The 17,371-nt window shown below is 51.4% G+C and overlaps 1 protein-coding gene across 2 annotated transcripts in view; it reads right to left on the reverse strand.

Annotated features, from left to right (window-relative positions):
• Window positions 1–219: 219 nt before the first annotated feature.
• The window catches only part of ZHX2 (zinc fingers and homeoboxes 2), a 162,643-nt gene continuing 145,491 nt past the window's right edge, over window positions 220–17,371 (reverse strand). For both annotated transcript variants that reach the window (XM_025993399.2, XM_025993400.2), the window contains exons 3-4: window positions 14,093–16,843; window positions 220–1,507 (exon numbers count right to left, since the gene is read on the reverse strand). In XM_025993399.2, the coding sequence (XP_025849184.1) occupies window positions 14,096–16,612 (2,517 nt within the window). In that variant the 5' untranslated portion in view covers window positions 16,613–16,843 and the 3' untranslated portion in view covers window positions 220–1,507; window positions 14,093–14,095. The remainder of the gene's footprint in view (window positions 1,508–14,092; window positions 16,844–17,371) is intronic.

A 17,371-nucleotide genomic window follows, 5' to 3' on the forward strand; every position in this document is an offset into this window, starting at 1 on the left:
CTCCTCTGTGTCAAAGAGAGATGACAGATTTCCACATCAACATTTGTGCCCTGTTTTTAAAGCCCCATTTGTGCTGTCGGACCTCACTGAGACAGAAAATGAGAAATGTCAAGTGAATCTGTCATAACCACTCTGAAATGGGGGGTGGCTGAGTCGGAACCCTCATGCCCATTCCCTAGGAGCCAGAAGGCAATGAAGAATGAGGAGCAGAGGAAAAGGTTATAAAAATGTTTAGTCTTTGCTTTATTGAGTTACAACAAATGAGCAACAAGTTAGAAAAAAATGGTTTTTCTTTCCCCGAACTCCCTAGCATTTTATTTGTGCAGTGTACCCAAATGGGGGGCGGTGGGGGGAATGGGTTGCAAACACAATTCATATTGCAACATTTACACCAGATCTGTCTCTTGGTTTTTCTTCTTTAAAAGTTAGGACTAACTGGAAAAAAAGAAAAGTGCACTCAGGAATCTAAAATTGGCCCAAAACAAACACACAAACAAACAAAAATCAATTCATGGGTGAGGCTTCAAGCTGAAATCTTGTCAAATAACCACACGGAGAAAAGCCAGTCAGGAACAGAAGTCAAAACCAAAGCTGTTCATCTTTGTACCATCTAGATAGGAAGACCTCTTTTTGTTTTAGTTTTGTCAAAGTAATGATAATGCTAAAAAGGTGGGAGCCCTTTCTGCTGGTATCTGAAAAGAGGCTGAAAGAGGGGAGCCATCTGCTCCCCGGGTCTCTGGTGCTGGCTCAGCCCAAGGTCAGCCAGAGAGGCCAGGTGGTCTAGAAGCCAGATCTATCTGTTGGCAGTTTGGAAAGCCCTGTGCGTGGCTAAACAGGGACCCCAGGGGTGGCTGGGGGAAGAACTGGAAATGGGTTTGATCCAGAAGATCTGCCATCTGCGAACCCTCTCAAAGTTGAGACAGGTGCCCAAATCCTAGCCTTCCCCACGGAGAAATCTCCCAAATTTCAAACTACTTAAAAAAAAAAGAATCAACTCTCCCTACCTAAAATCCAGTAGATATAACGGCACTAATGCTAACATCCCCCCTCCCCAAAATTAATAAAATAAAGATTAAAAAAAAAAAAAAAGAAAAGGAAAAAAGAGAAAAGCACATGTGATCAGCCCTCCCTCCTGGAAAAAGACCTTACAATGGTAGTGCTGGAAAAGGAGGTTGCCCTTGATTAAAAAGGTAACAAAATTCCCACATTGTACAAATTGTTTCCAGTATCGCAAGAGGTGGGGGCCAGGGCAGAGGAGCAAACTATTTACAGGGACCCATTGAAAACGCAGTAGTAGGACTTTGGCACTATGAACAATTCCCACCGGTCCTCTGGGCGGGGTGCGTGAGGCTGGGCTTCCTGCACCCGCAGCGCACGCAGCCAGGCAGTTGCACTTGGAGTCTCTGGCCAGGGTGGAGGCCCGAGGCCGGCCGGGGAGGGAGGTTCTCTTCTCTCATCAAAGACAGAGCGTCCCCTTTATCAGCATTGGCAGTTCCGCTGCACTCCCCTAGAAAGACACAAAACCAGAGACAAGACGTCAGGAGATGATGGTTCCCTGGGTGGCAGGGGGCTGGGGTGGCTCTTCCTGGCTCTCCTGGGGGAGGCCCCCGTCCAAAGCCATCCTGGGGCTTGGAGGACAGACGAGTGCCCAAGTCTGGGGCCAGTGTTTAAAAAGGAATGTGTTTTCCTGAGCACACTGTGACATCCCAGGAAGTGCCCCCCGAGTCAGGCCTTTGAGAACAGGATGATTTTTCTGGGCAAGTGGAGGCGGTGGCCTAGGACTCTTTACATCATTGTGAGGGCCCTTCCTTATTCCTGGAGGGGCAGCGGGTCACAGGGGTTCCTAAGAGGTTCCAGAGTCCGACAAACCTGGATTTGGGGCCTAACGGTTCTGTTTACTGACAGTAGAGCTGTAAGCATGTGACTTAATCTCTCTAGGGTTTAGTTTCTGCTACTGTAAAATGGGAAAAAATGGGGTTTGCTGCGATGATTAATTAAGCTGACACATGCACCGGCGTTTGGAACAGTGTCCAGAACATGATTACGTAGTAAGTATTGTACACAGTGAATATATACTACATACTATTACATGTTTTTGTTGTTTTTGTTAGGTGCAGCCTTTTCCTAGCATGGTTGGATATGTAACATTGATCTTGACAAGAGGAAACATTTTAAATGTATTTTTTAAAAGATTTTATTTATTCATGAGAGACAGAGAGAGAGAAAGAGGCAGAGACACAGGCAGAGGGAGCAGCAGGCTCCATGCAAGGACCCTGACGTGGGACTCGATCCCAGGACCCTGGGATCAAGACCTGAGCCAAAGGCAGAGACTCAACTACTGAGCCACCCAGGCGTCCATGCATTTTTAGTTTGTTGTTCATGGGAGTGTGGCCATTATTCCCATTTTACAGCTGAGGAAACTGAGCACAGGGACGATGAAGACTTTGCCCAAGATTATACAGCTAGGAAATGGCCCAGTCAGGATTCACACCCAGACCATCTCCAGAGTCTGTGCTCAAAATATACAAACAGTTATTTATGAAGAGTCCGTAGGGAGAAATGCTTAATTCTTATGTTCTCTGAAGTTATGAAAACAGTACAAGGGCCCTCTGATGAGTTGAATGGTGTCTCCCCAACAAGATATAGTGATGTCCTCATCCCTAGTGTCTCAGAATGTAACCCGATTTGGAAGTTTCTTTCACAGAGTGAGTAATCAAGTTAAAAGGAGGTCCCTGGGGGTGGCCCTTAATACCCTACGGCTGGTGACATATAAACAGGACATCAGGACACAGATTCACACTGGAAGAACACCACGTGAGGACAAGGACAGAGACCCTGGTGATGCATCCACAAGCCTAGGGATGCCAAGGACTGCCAGCTACCCCCAGAAGCTAGGAGAGAGGCGTGGAACAGACTCTCCCTTAGGACCCCCAGAAAGAAACCAACCCTGCCAACACCAGGCTTCCAGAATCCAGAACTGGGAGGGGATGCATTTCTGTTGTGTGAACTTTGTGGGCCTTGAAGGCAGCCCTAGGGAGTGAAGACACACCACCCCTGTCACCCTGTGGGCTCCCAGGATCTGGAGCTCCTGGGATGGGACTCCCAGGGAGGGCCCAGGGCTGTAAAGGGTACTGCTAGTAATCCACGACAGCCTGGATGGGGATCAAATCTGCAGATTTCTGCGGCCACTGGCTTTTCCTTTGCCTCCCTCCTGGTAGGACCGCTGCTGCTCAGCCACTTCTCTGGCTGAGAAAGGAGTGGAGGGGGGGCCCTGAGAGGTGCTTTGGCACGGGGTGCCAGGAGCAAGCGGGCTGGACTGCTCGGCCAGAGGCCCCAGCAGACCATCTCTGTTGTCACTGGTTCCCAGTGTCTGGAGGTCAAACGTACCCACATGTTCTCCTGACAAGGGGACTCAATGCTGGAGTAAAGAAGCCAGCTTGTAGGGGCACCTGGGTGGCTCAGTGGTTGAGCGTCTGCCTTCGGCTCAGGGTGTGACCCTGGGGTCCTGGGATCGAGTCCTGCATCGGGTTCCCCGCAGAAAGCCTGCTTCTCCCTCTGCCTGTGTCTCTGCCTCTCTGTGTGTCTCATGAATAAATAAATAAATAAATCTTAAAAAAAAAAGCCAGCTTGTGAAAGAAAGGTCTGTGGTTGAAAGCAGAGTCCAGGGGTGTCCTTGGGACCCACTACTGCCTGAAAGTGACCCAGCAAAAGTCACTGGATCGTAAGAGCCAAGGGGGTCCTTACGTGCGGTGCTGCCAACATCACTCAGTTCACCAGGAGAAAGAGGGGAGCTGGGGGGGGGGAAGGGTGAGCTCCCCAAGTCATACGACTTCTCAGCAGCACAAAACCACCCTGCTTGTGACAGTAGTGACAGTAGCTGGTATTTCTCTCCTACTTGCTATGAGCCAGGCTTGATGCTAGGTGCTACTGCTTCTCGTCTGTTCCTTACGGTAGCCCAGGAGATAGGCAACCGATAGGCCCACCACGCTGGGGAGAAATGGGGGCTCAGAGAGATTAAACAACGGCAGGCAAATCGTAAGTGCTGGAGCCTGCATCCTCATGAACTGCTGCCAGTCCCACATGAACTGCTGCTCCCACACCTGGTGTGGGTCCAGGCTCCATGTCGCACACGCATGGAGCCACCTGGGGACAGGGGAGAGAGAGCACGTCTGCTATGAGGGCAGGGGCTGGTGATTCCGGGCACCCCGAGAGGACCACAGGCCTCTGGCCGATCCCATGGAGCGCCACACGCACCCCTGGGTGGGCACTGGGACCACAGCCAGCCTCCTCCAGTGCTCCCCCAAGGAACTGGGTTTTCCCCAGCAAACTGGGTCTCTTGCCCCCTTTGCACAGGGGGCTGCCCCTAGTTGGATGTCCCCCTGAACAGTTCTCCGGACTCCAGGAAGCAAGGCCCAAGGTGGGCAGACAGCTACTGCTCGTCCTTCTCCCAGCCAGGCTGAAGAGCACCAGCTCAGTGCAGGACTGTGGGTGTTGGCGGTGGTGGCTCAGAGTGGAAGGTGCCCAGTGGCCGGGATCCCGCGTCTGCCACTTCCTAGCTGGGTGTCCGTGTCAGTCCCTTAACCTCCCTGACATCACTTCCCTGCTTCGCACCTGCTGGCCTGCTGGGACGGTTACCGACGAGGAGTGCAAAGCATGCAGGTGCTCCCGAAATCCTGCTTCCTTTCTCCTTGAGGCAGGCCCGGTGTAAAATCGGGGCCTTAGGTGTAAGCGAGCTCACGCGTGTGTGCGCGGGTCCGCACATGTGCATAGCGGAGGCCTATTTTCTTTCACTCCCCCTCAAAAATGGAACTGAACCCGGTCTCTTCAAGTGAATGGCATAGACGCTCACACTTTTAGATATACCTCAGTATTAGGGTGCTTAGGATTCCCTGGGTCGTTTCTTGTGGACATGAACACACAAAATCCTCCAACCAGATGTATTCATGAAGAAAAGACATATTGAATGAACAAACCCCTTAAACAAACAAACAAACAAACAAAACACCCTTGGGTAGCCCAGGTGGCTCAGTGGCTTAGCGCCGCCTTCAGCCCAGGGCCTGGTTCCGGAGACCGGGATCGAGTCCCACGTCGGGCTCCCTGCATGGAGCCTGCTTCTCCCTCTGCCTGTGTCTCTGCCGCTCTCTCTCTCTGTCTGTCTCTCATGAATAAATAAATACAATCTTAAAAAAAACAAACCCTAAAACAGACTGCAAGGACAAAAGGGTGACCTGGAGAGAAGAAGAGACCCCAGATGTTTGTGGGTGGCTCTGGGGTCCTGGGGGCACCTTGGAGCCGTTGGACCTCAAGTCTCCTCTGATCTCTCCAGGGCGGGTAGCAGCGGGCAGGACTGTGGGAGCTAGCAGTGCTCTCAAAGCGAGGCTGGGAAGCTGCTGGAAACAAAAGGTAGGGTGGTGTCCCCGTGCGGGGCACAGCCACGGCCTGGTCGCCTCCCCCATGGGCAGCCCGGGCTAGCCAGAGGCTGCTTTCCTGGAAGGCCTTGCTCCCAAGGGTCCTCAGGTCTCCTTGTGAAGGGCTCCTGCCCCAGGGCTTCCCCAGCACAACCGTATCACGCAGTCTTCAAAGTGCCTGGTTAACTGTACGCCCCGTGAGGTCGTGGATGGGGCCCACGGCATCCCCCGCTGGCTCCTGGCCCTGCTCCTCGCGCTGGGTCTGGCCCACACCGTGTACTCCAAGGTTCATTTGTGAGTGAAACACAGGAAAAGCTTGGTGCTCTGAGAGGGGTGGCTGGTGACACAAGGTTGGTGACAGCTCCCATTTCGGGTTTTTATCTTAGAGTAGCGCAGTGATTTTGACCTTGTGGCCTCTTGCTAATCCCCTGGGCTTCTGTCTGCAATCTTACCACTAGGCCAGGGGACAGTCCTCACTGCAGAGAACCAGTGACCTGACCCGATGAATTGATGACTTGATCTCCGAGCACCGGTTATCAGCTTCGGGAGGAACCAGCAAGGTCACCAGGCCCTTTGCTTATGGCCACTGTTCAAACATCTCTACCAAGCAGATGTCCAGCTTCTCCCTGAATGTGCCCAGGACAGGGAGCCCTTTGCCTCCATAGTGGTCTCTTTCTATCTTGGGGACAACTTAGAGGGTTAAAAACTACTATCTAATTCTTTAGCAAAAGCCGCTTCTTTATTACTTTACCCGTTGGGGAAACATGAAAAAATTAGAATTCTTTCCCCATGTGATACCTTTCTGTTTCTGTGTCTCTTTAATTTTCCCTGTAGGGATTTCCCTAAGCCCTGCGGACTCAGGAGAGAGTAACACGGGGCTCCGTGAGGAAGAAAAACAAGCACTGTGATCGTGATTTATTATCTTAATAATATTTGAGTCAAACTTTCTTTGCTTGAGAGGGGGGCATGGTCTGATTTTAATTAGAAGTGGGAAAAGGAACACATGGTGGCAGGGAACGGGATTAAGCAATTTCCCAGGGGACCAGGAAGACGCCATCTCATCCCAAATTGTTCTCATGCCAGGCCGTGGTCAGCTCAGGCATGTCTGGCCAATGCGCTTGCCCCGCAACAGTATGGGGAGCCCCTGGGCTTGGGGAAATTGCTGAGACTCATAAGCCAGGCAGATCTCCCCTAGCCTGCTTGTAAGGAGCCTTGATGGCAGAAGGAATCAAAGGGGCTCCTGGCTTTTCCGGCTCTTTTCCCACCAGAGGATATCATCATCCATTAACCAGAGGTGTCCAAAGAATGTGAGCAACTGGAATCGTGGCAAACACTGGGCACACGCCTAGTGTTTATGCATGTGGACTGGGGTTTGAGTGCCAGCTCCCCCAGTTTCTAGCTCAATGATCTCGGATGGGGTGCCTTTCTGTGCCTCATTCTCCCCTACCATAAAATGAAAATAAGAAATAATGTTGACTTCAGAGAGTTGTCAACGCATGCTGAGCGCCTGTGGGTCGGGGCTTAGCACATTACCCCTTGCTTCTGCTCCCCACACCTACCCCTGAGATGCAGTTAACACCTGATGGCATCAGCTTGTACCGGTGGGGTCCCAACTGAAAAAGTCAACTTGGGAAGGCAGGAAGCATTGGGCCAAGCTCTTCTCCATATAGAAAAGTGTCCATTCAGAGTGGGCAGCTGAGCATTTGTTGATGCTAATGCCACCCCCCCTACCCTGCCTCCTCCCGGCTGTGGGGGATTTCACCTGTATTATTTCATATTGACGACAACAGACAACTCTATTAGTACTACGGACTGAATTATGTCCCTTCCCCCACCATTCATCTGTTGAGACCCAGCTCCCAATACGACTGTTTTAGGAGATGGACCTACAAAGAGGTAATTACGGTTAAACGAAGCCATAGGCTGGGGCCCCAATGTCCTTAGAAGAAGAGAAGGAGACACCAGGAGTGCACACGTACAGAGGAAAGACCAGGAGGGCACACACAGAGACAAGGTGGCCGTCTGCAAGCCAAGGAGAGAGGCCTCACCAGCAACCAACACTGCAGGCGCCTGGATCTCGAACTTTCACCCTCCAGGACAGTGAGAAAATAAGTGTCTGTTGTTTGAGCCACCCACCCAGTCTGTGGCCTTCTCTTCTGGCAGCCCTGGTTGGCTAATATCGTTAAGTGTTAAGCTTGCGGAAACTTATTAGTAAGAGAGAATAAAGTTCCCTGAGGGCAGAAAGGACTGAACACCCAGATACCTGCAACATGACTTTCCTTTGGCTCTTTCCTGGAGTATCTCAAGAATGTCTTGGCCTTTCTCTATAGAATCATACACACAGAGTCACACAGTCTTCTTTATTGGTGAAGGAGTGGAGTTTCAAGGGAAATTTGGATTATATGGGAGTCCACTTAGCACACTGGCTTTTAACCCCTGCATGTCTATGAAGTGTGAATTTAGGCTAATCACAGCCACAATGGCCCCCATCTAGGTCCCCTGATGCTTTAGGTCTCCTTTAGCCTCAGGGCCTTGGAGTATGCTGTATCTTCTCCCTGGAATGCTGGTCCTCTCCTCTCTCTCAGCCAACTTGTACTTGACTGTTTTGGATTCCAGTTCATTTATTATCTCTTCAGAGAAGCTTCCCCCCAACCACTTAAATCAAGTCAAATTCCCCTATTCTATATTCTCACAGACCACGTACCTTTCCTTAAAAAAACTTGTCAGCATGACAATCTTTCCGTTTTGTTGCCTTCAAGCTTCATCCCTCGCTAGACTGTGGGCACGTCTTGAGGACGTGCTGGGCACCACAGCCTCCCAGAGTCTGGCATGCTGTAGCCATTCCACAAATACCTGATGCATCAGTGAGCCAAGTCACTTAGGATGGATGCCTCTGGACCAGTTACTTCCTCTCCTTAGACCTGAGTCCCTCCTCTGACAAATGAAGGAACTTAGACTTCACGGTCCCTAACATTGCTACAAGCTGCCCAAAGCACAGTGAGAATTCCTAACACAAGAAGCTCCAGAATTAGGTAAATGGAAGTGGTAACAGTTCACTCTCCATTAGGTGCCGGGGCAGCGAGGCTAATGGGCGGTCCTGAGAAGCATCACCCAGCAAAAACCCAGGGATGGGTTCGCCAGCAGACTTTTTCCTGGAGCTGCTCACACACATGGGAAGCAACCAGTCCCCAACCCCTCTCCTCTGCCTTCTGTCAGCCAACAAAGCTACTGGGTGATGGAAAACAATGAGGAAAAGCAGAGGCCTGAAATACCAGATTCCAGACAATTGAGAGCCAACGATGTTTGCTAATTCTCAGGGTGGTTCAATACATCGCTATTATGCACTCGCTCTGAATCGGGCCCCGGAGACTCAGATATTAATGAGATATAGTCCCTGAGTTCAGTGGTCTCGTAGAGGAAAGACAGGGAAACAGATAATTACATTTCCTTCCTTCCATCCATCCATCCATCCATCCATCCACCCAACTATCCATCCACGCATTCAAATATCTGTATTTAGACAGCTAATCTGAACAGATCGTGGGGGCACACATAGCCTGTACCCTAACTTATAGCCAGGATGCAACACTTGGTAGCCTTGGATTTCTAAAGCAAGCTGAACTATGGAAAATGCTTTTCTGACATTTCACCAAATTGATTTCTTCTCCAAAACCATCCCTAATCACGAGTTGGAAATCGTCAGAAACTGGGAGGTAACCAAACTTGTGGATGAGTAATTGTGTATTGAATTGAGAAATGGTCAAGTCCGGTTGGTCTGGCCTGAGCTGTCATGGTGGTGCCATTGTGGCTGGGTCAGGCGCTGGCCTGATTGATGAGAGGTGGCCCCCAGGCTCCACCTGCTGCTGGCTGAGGAGCCCACGGCGGGTCTCTCTGAGCCTCAGTTTTGCCCTCTGCAAAATGGGAAGAAAGCCATACCTGTCTCACAGGGATGAAGGGACGTTTAAATGATTTACTGGATGTGCTTAGAAGAATCCCAAGCACATGGCATATACCAGTAAATAGAAACTCTCAGTAGTAGGAGTACTGGGATATTCCATCTGGCCAAACATCGAGGCATATGTTTGGCAATGTGTGGCTCAAGTATTCTGACTCATTTTTCGGAAAGGAGGAATTTACCATTCAGCCTCTCACCAGGACAGGTCTCTCAATGGACGGCTCAATAACGGGACCCAGAGGTTGAATCAGCACGACACAATTCAAGGTTTGGAAAGGACTCCTTACCTTTCTGTCTAACCTCAAGGCTGGGGGACCCTGGCCTGAGTCGAACGCTGTCATGATGAGCCTTTCGAAGCTTTAGCAGAGGGGGGATGCTTAACTCAGAAGGTAGGGGAACCCTGGGGTCTGCTCTCAGCTGCTCACTCAGGTTCACCCTCTCTCTCTCCGTCTCATATATACATCCCATAACACCTTTTTTGAAGCCCAAACTGTGCATTATTTTCAGGATTATTATATGTGTAACAACTGAACTCAACTACAGCTTCCTAAATAAATATGTGTTTAAATAAAGGCATCGCTGAATATTTATGAATTTCAAGAGACCCATGTGTTCAGTTCATAAAAGCTGTGAAGTAATTTGGAGGGATTTCTTCCAAGTTGAAAGGTTCCTTTAAGGGGTGTCTCTGCGCAGGATGCCACCACCAGCGTGGACCGCAGGCCGCCCATTTCTCCATAGAGCGGCACCTCGGAAATATCAGGAAGCCAATTAGGGATGTCGGATGTCACCAGGTGTTGAGTAAATCTTAGCATCTTGTTTGGGAACATTTTTCAGCTCATACTTGTGGCGTTTGCCATAAAGAAACATAGAAGGGGGTTCCTGGGTGTTCCTTTTTTTTTTTTTTGTGGAGGAGAGAGGGGAAGAAAACAGCTAGCTCCTTCATCTCAGAATTATCTAGTGCTTAGCTGTCAGTTCAAAACACCCTGGGAATTCTCTCCTCCCAATCCTACCCCTTGGGGGGGGGGTCAGCCAGAAATGGGGACTTCTGCAGAAAGAGAGAGGCAGAGACAGCAGCAGGAGCCAGGGCTCTGGAGCGGAACTGGGGCGCTGGCTGGGAGAAGGTGGATAAGTTCCTTGGTTTCTGAGACTCCGTTTCTGGGTTTTATAAAAATCTAGAGAGGCACTTGGGTGGCTCAGTTGGTTGCACGTCCCGATTCCTGATTTTGGCTCAGGTCATGATCTCAGGGGCGTGGGATTGAGCCCTGAGTCGGGCTCTGCGCTTAGCGGGGAGTCTGCTGATTTTTGTCTCCCCTCTGCTCCCCTCCTGTTATTCTTTCTCTCTCTAAAGTGGGTAAATAAATCTTAAAAAAAAAAAAATCTAGAAACGCTTACCTGTCAGCGTCATTAGGAGCGCTGAGTGAGATCATCTGTGACGAGAGCACCTGGCTCAGCCTCGGCTCCTCAAGACCCCTTGCACCCCCCTTCCACCCTTCTGCCCTCCTCCAAAGCTTCTCTCCACGGTGAGAGCATTGCCTCCCCACTTTGTGTTTCTCTGGGCCTCGGGTCAGGGGCAGGCACAGTGGCTGCCAACGCTGGATGGGCGTTTTCAACTGTTGGTGGTGGCACAGCTCAGGGAACGGATGGGGACAGGTGGCCTCCAGGGCCTCTGGGGAGTTGCCACCCCTAGATGACCCCCACTCCGGAATGGGGATCTGGAGGTGCCATCTCAGCTCACTCTGGGATTCAGGGACACTTAGCATTCTTATATCCAAACTCGGCAACAGGACAGGATCAGAATAGCTTAGTCTGCTGGGGAAAACCACCGTCTTTTCATCCCATTGTCCTTCCTCCTCGTCTGCTGAATCCCCAACTCAGCTTTCTGGCTATGCTCAGACTCTCTTGCTCCTCAACTGTACCATTCCTTCTTTTGTCTCTGGAGCTTTGCCTGTCTGTTCCTTCCACATGAACCACACTGCCTTGTGGGTGCACTGGCTAACTCCTTCCCCTCTGCCAGGCCCCGAGATGGATGTCCCTTCCTCTAGGAAGCCTGCCCTGCCCTCAGTCTGGTGATCCTCTTGTGTGCTCCTCTGCCCAGCTGTGCACGTCCCCACCACACCATGGATCGCCCCGGTTAGTAAAGGCAAGAGCAATTTCCTCTGTCCTTGGCCTGACTGAGCTCCATGTGAGTGAGGACTCTCATCTGTCTTCTTTACCCCGTTATCTCTGGTGCTGAGCACAGAGCCCGGCACACAGTAGGTGTGCAGCAGGGATTTGCTGAATTGGACTGAACCCTATTGTCTAGTCCACGGTAAGAGGAGAAAGCAGTCACGGAGACTCCTGTCATGCACTGGAAAAGGTCAAGGATAGAAGAACAAGGCAAGCTAGGAGCTTTCAGGCAGATTCTGATTGGACCAAAGAAATGGCTCCCTCATTTCAGCAAGGGAGATGTGGGCTGGGCTGGTAGAGTCTCAGAAGAAGGCAGAAAGATAGCCAGAGGGAAGTACCAAGCTTGCCAGATGGTGGGGGGCAGTTGATAACCATTGGGAGCCTCCGAGCCTTGGCCCCCTCCTATCACTAGCCCCACCCACCCCGCCCCATGCTGCATCCTGGCCTGTAACCAATTACCACTCCCTCCTGAAAAGTCAGGGGTGGGGTGGCGGTGCAAAAAGACTTGATGGCATCTACAATTGGCTGTTCCTTAAATTTCCCTTTCAGCCAGTTTCACTGCTGATGGAATTGGCTAAAACAATGTTTCTAGAAGACTTCATTTTGTTGCCAGGCCCCTCATCTTACTACGAAATAAATGAATTAATGAGTGGCATGACCAGCCAAAGTCGTCCAAACTCCTTAATAAAGAGGTATGATAATTTCCAGGGCTCCCTCTGGAACTTTATCAATCATTCAGGAGGTTCTTACCTTTATTTCATTATTATTATTTTTTATTTCATTATTTTTAAAGATGATATCCTAGGATGGTGGTGGTGGTGGGGGGTGGTATCCCCTTCTGTTGCCTTTTAAGTGACCTCTGGAGAAGCCAATCTGGGCAGATTGTAAATCTCATGTCTTCCTCCTACTTCCAAGCTGCCCTTGGAATGTTTTGGCTTTGGCTAAGGTGATCTTTGCTTCTTGAACCCCTCTCTCTGCTGCCCCCTCTTTTCTAAATCTACCACCAAGCAAGCTGCTGGGCTTTTAGGCCTTGATTTGCACAGACCTCTCCTGAAAGCACAAACACCAGGGCTTGGGTGGCATGTCCCATCATGTGGATGACATGGCCATTAGTAACCATGGTAACCTCCCTTCCCAGGCTTTTGTGGCTCTACAGGCCTAATTTACATCAGTCTCTTCCAGACTGAAGGGGTTCTAGGGACCCAATCAGCACAATTATGAGCTGGGTTACTTAGTGAGATGCGCTCTAACCCTTCCTTTAGCCATGACAAGGCAAATACCCAAACCTGCCAGGTTAAAGCAAAACAACCCCAAATCTCTAGCCAGGAAACTTGGTTAAGTACTCTTGAAAATCCAAAAAGGAAAGAAAATGAAAAAAAAAAAAAAGGGAAGAAAAAGGGAAAGATACATCCTTTTCACCTTTGATTCTTACGGCAGTGAACACAAAGCAGGCAGAGGATGTGTCCTTGCTGCAACGGCATCTAGAATTTCGAATGGATAGGCCCCGAAGTGTGGTGTCCAAAACAGGCCACAGGCAGCAGCACTGTCACCCATGGGCACAGCCTTGCAAATGAGCACACAAAATCTACCAGCCCCTAGTGACACAGGGAGACTGAAGGAGTCCATAAAAATCTGCTTTTTGCTCCCTTTCCTGCTTCTATCCTCGCTAGGACCTGCACCCCGCCCTACACACGCCTTAATGTATGTCCTCCTTGTCAGGGGCAAGGAGTTAATGATTTCTCTGGAGTCTTCTAATAACATCTCAGGAATGACGGGGTGAGGCAATCCTGTGCATATGCCTATTCTAGACCACTGGCGCTAGACATCTTGACGTCAAGACCCCTTGGCTCCAGGGAATGAGTGACTTATGATGACACCTGCCCCTGTCCTTGTTCTGAACAACTCCTGGATGCCTGAGAGGACACGTGCACCAGACCATACTCATCAATAAAAATCCCAGACCCCACGTGAAGACGAGACTCAAGCTCCTTAATTTTCTGAGTCTCCCAGACACTCCCTCTGTATCTGTTCTCGATCTCTCTCTCTCTCTCTCTCCCTCTCCCTTCAGTAAACCTGCTCTTACCTCCTGCTGGCTCGCATCTGATTGCCATTCTACATGGAGCCCAGGACCCAGGACCCTCTCGGCTGGTCCTGTGGGACCCCTCTGAGCCCTCCGACCTGGCCAGCTGGCATCACTACTTTTCTTCCTTTTAAAAACAACAACTTTTGGGCAGCCCGGGTGGCTCAGCGGTTTAGTGCCGCCTTCAGCCCAGGTCGTGATCCTGGAGACCCGGGATCGAGTCCCATGTCGGGCTCCCTGCATGGAGCCTGCTTCTCCCTCTGCCTGTGTCTCTGCCTCTCTCTCTCTCTCTCTCTGTGTCTCTCATGAATAAATAAATGAAATTAAAATAAAAAAGGCTTTAAAAACAACAACTTTTACAAAGAACCCATCGTCTGGGTCAGCATCTCTGTCCCCTACAACCTATACTGCCCCCGACCATAAAAAGAAAGCGAGCCAGCACCCTCCCCCTGTTCCCTGGGTGGAACAGGCGAGGGTCGGTACCTGTTAGGCCTGGCCAGCCTCGGCCGGGATGCTGTCTGAGTCCGAGCCGGCCAGGTCCGCGGTGCCTTCGGCTGCGGCCTGGCTCCAGCTGTCGGACCTGTCCGAGACGGCGTCCTCCTCTCCGACCGTGACCTCCACCCAATCCACAACGCCCGACTCCTCGTTTTCGTCGCTGCCCTGGCCGTCCCGGCTGCTGCCCTCTGACCTGTCCGAGGTGGCTTCTGAAGGCTTTGCCGGCGCACCGTCTTTCCCCTGCTCGTTGCCCACTTTCACCCTGGGCACCAGCTTCTCCAAGTCCTCTTCGCAGAGCTTTCTGGGGTCCTTGTAATGCTGCGGACCCACCTCGCTCCCGTTCTTTGGGCTCTCAGCGGCCACGGCTTTCGCCGCCCGCCTCTGCGCCGCGTCGTAGGCCTGCTCGCCCGCCGTGTGCGGGTGCTGGTCCTGCTCCATCCACTTCAAGGGCCCGGTTTTTAGCAAGCACCTGTTCTCCTTGAACCAACGTACAATCTCAGTTCGGACCAGGCCGGTCTTTGCGGCCAGCTGGTCATACTCCTGGGGCGTAGGCCACTGGGTTCTTGCAAACGTGCTCCTCAGGAGGTGTACCTGTTCTTGACTTTTCGTCATTGCTGGTGAAGGGCTGGCCAGAGAGCTGGCTAACTGGACACCAGAGAGCTGGTCAAGCCGAGACAGAGCACCGTTGGGGGCCGCCACATCTTGGCCTTTTTTGCCAGTCCCCATGGAATCCAGGATCGATTGTTCCATGCTGTCCCGGAGCTTCCGTCTCTCCGAGAACCACGATTCAATCTCTCTCCTGCTCAGTTTCGTCTCCCCCCTTAGCCTCTCCAGTTCCACCTGGGTCGGGAAAGAGCTTTTCAGAAAGCTGTCTTCCAGGATTTTAACCTGACCCTGTGTCTTCTCTTTGAATTTCTGCGGGGCAAAGTCCGGGTACGCGTGGTACGTGCGGCCGTGTCGGGAGGCCGCGATGGCCAACTGGTCTTTGGCAAGGGATTCGCTGGTGATGTGGACGATGCCTCTCTGACATCGGTACCGGTGATCGCTGAACCACTTCTTGATCTCGCTCCTGGCCAGGCCGGTCACCTCGATGAGCCTGTAGACCTCGGCGTCGTCAGGGAACTGGCTCTGGAGAAAGCTCGCCTTGAGATGCGCAATCTGCTCCTTTGTCTTCTTGCGGTCGCTGGCCGGGGTCAGCGAGGGGTTGGCCGCCTTGGGTGGGGGCTCTGGCACCTGGGCGACGTGTGGACGCTTGGGCTCGGGGGCAGCTTGGGGAGTCACCAACGGTCTCTTTTGGCCGTGGTTGGTCACTCCGGCCACGGCGAGCGTGATGGGGGAGCAAGAGACGGTTGCTGACCCGCTCGTCACCTGAGTCAGCACCAGGCTGGTCTGGCCGAGAATCTGGCACGGGAGAGCTGTCTGGAGGATGGGCTGTGACACCTTTGTGGGGGCCAACTGTGCCGGCAGCACGGTGATCGTCGGGGGTACCGACTGGATCGTGCCATTGAACATCTTTTTCCGGGCCTCCTCCACCTCCTCTGGGGACCAGCTGATGCCGTGCTTTAAGCGCTGTGTGGCAAACCAGATTCTGATGTGCTCTTCTGGGTGTTTGGAAGCAGCTGTGAGCCAGGACAACTCAGCCTGGGTTGGGTAAGGGAATTTGTTGAAGGAGTTGATCATGGTGGCATTCGTGTCCAGGGCAGAGTTGTATTTGGTAGTGTTCAGTGGGACGGGGACCTTGGGGACAAGGTTGATATTTGGTGGGAGCTGGACAGAAGGCATGACGTGCCCTAAGGTGTCCTGGAGGAGCTCCACGCCTCCGAGCCTCGAGAGGATCTCCGCCGCGTCTGTCACCAGGCGGGCAGTCCCTTCCACGTGGTTCTCGGGGGTGGCCTCCTCGGGCTTCTTGGGCACCTTCTTGGCATCGGCTTTTGGTTTCCCTGGCTTCATGATGGGCGTTTTACTCACTGAGATTCCAGGATCACTGTCACCGCTCGCAGGGCCGCTGGTGGTGATGGACACGACGTGGTTGGTGGCTTCGATGGACTGCTCTAAGACAGTCTGATTATTGCGCTTGATCAGCTTCAGCTTGAAGTTGGTCTCCCCGGGATGGAACTTGGAGTTGTGGTCAGACAACGAGTCGTACTTTTTGGTTGTGAAGTTACATTCGGCACACACGTAAAGGGGGTTGAGAATCACGTTGGGGTGCTGCATGTCGACATGCTCCGTGAACTCGTTCAGGTTTTGCGTGGAGTAGGGGCAGTATTTGCATTCGTAACCACCCTGGAGTTTTTTGGATTGGTTTTCCCCTGTAGATTTCACCTCTATCACTTCATTTTCTTTGGAAGAGTTTTCAGGTTCCACTGTCCAACTGTCCTTGGCTGCTTCAGGCTGTGGCGTGCTGATTCCTTTCTCTTTGGCCCTGTCTGCTTCCTCGGGCACATCTTGTTCTACTACTTGTGATGTCCGAACCATGCACGGGGTTGTGGATTTTCGCTTGCTCGCCATGCTGCCTGTCTGTGTGCAATAGCTTAATTTGGGGGCTGGGGTGGGCAGGTGGGGAAGGGGCAGTGAAATTTTTGGGACAAGTAAGATTTTAAAAGGCTTTGGGCTTTATTCCCCCTCCAATGGCTTTGGCTTCCCTTGAATGCTGAAGTCTAACGTTTGAGTGTTGAGAATGATCTCAGCACAGAAAATTGTAACTGCTCCAACGGCTACACACAAGAGGCAGCATCATATCTGTGGGACAAGAACAAAGATGGGGTCAGTGTTTTTCCATAAGGCAGAAGAAACCAGCATTTCTTTCTAACCCATCCCAACTGGCACTCCAAACAAAGCACACACCTAAGTAAGCACAGATGTCAAGACTGGGTGCAGCATAAAAATGAAAGATCATATTCTTCTCTTCCTTTCTTTGGAAAGGGCAATAGGAACTGGCCCGGAGCAAGCAAACGAGGGTGCAAGTCATTCGTTCATATTTAGAGGCAAACAGAAAAGCTACAAAGGCGCTGCATGGTGGGCGGGGTGACGGAGGGGATGTCAAAGACAAGATGTCACTGGGCTCTCAAGCTACTTTAATTGACGGTACTTCAGAAGCAAGATGCGTACCTGGGGCTGGCAAGTGGTGTTTATATGGGCATTAGGAAATGGATAGTCACTTTTGTTTCTTATCATAAGAGTAAAATCACCAGTGGAGAAAAATCCAGAAAAATGCTTTGAAGTATAAAGAAGAAAAAAAAATCACCCCAAATATTAGAGTTCCCTCAG

Source organism: Vulpes vulpes, chromosome 13 (genome assembly GCF_048418805.1).
Source record: "Vulpes vulpes isolate BD-2025 chromosome 13, VulVul3, whole genome shotgun sequence".
In the NCBI taxonomy this organism is placed as follows: domain Eukaryota; kingdom Metazoa; phylum Chordata; class Mammalia; order Carnivora; family Canidae; genus Vulpes; species Vulpes vulpes.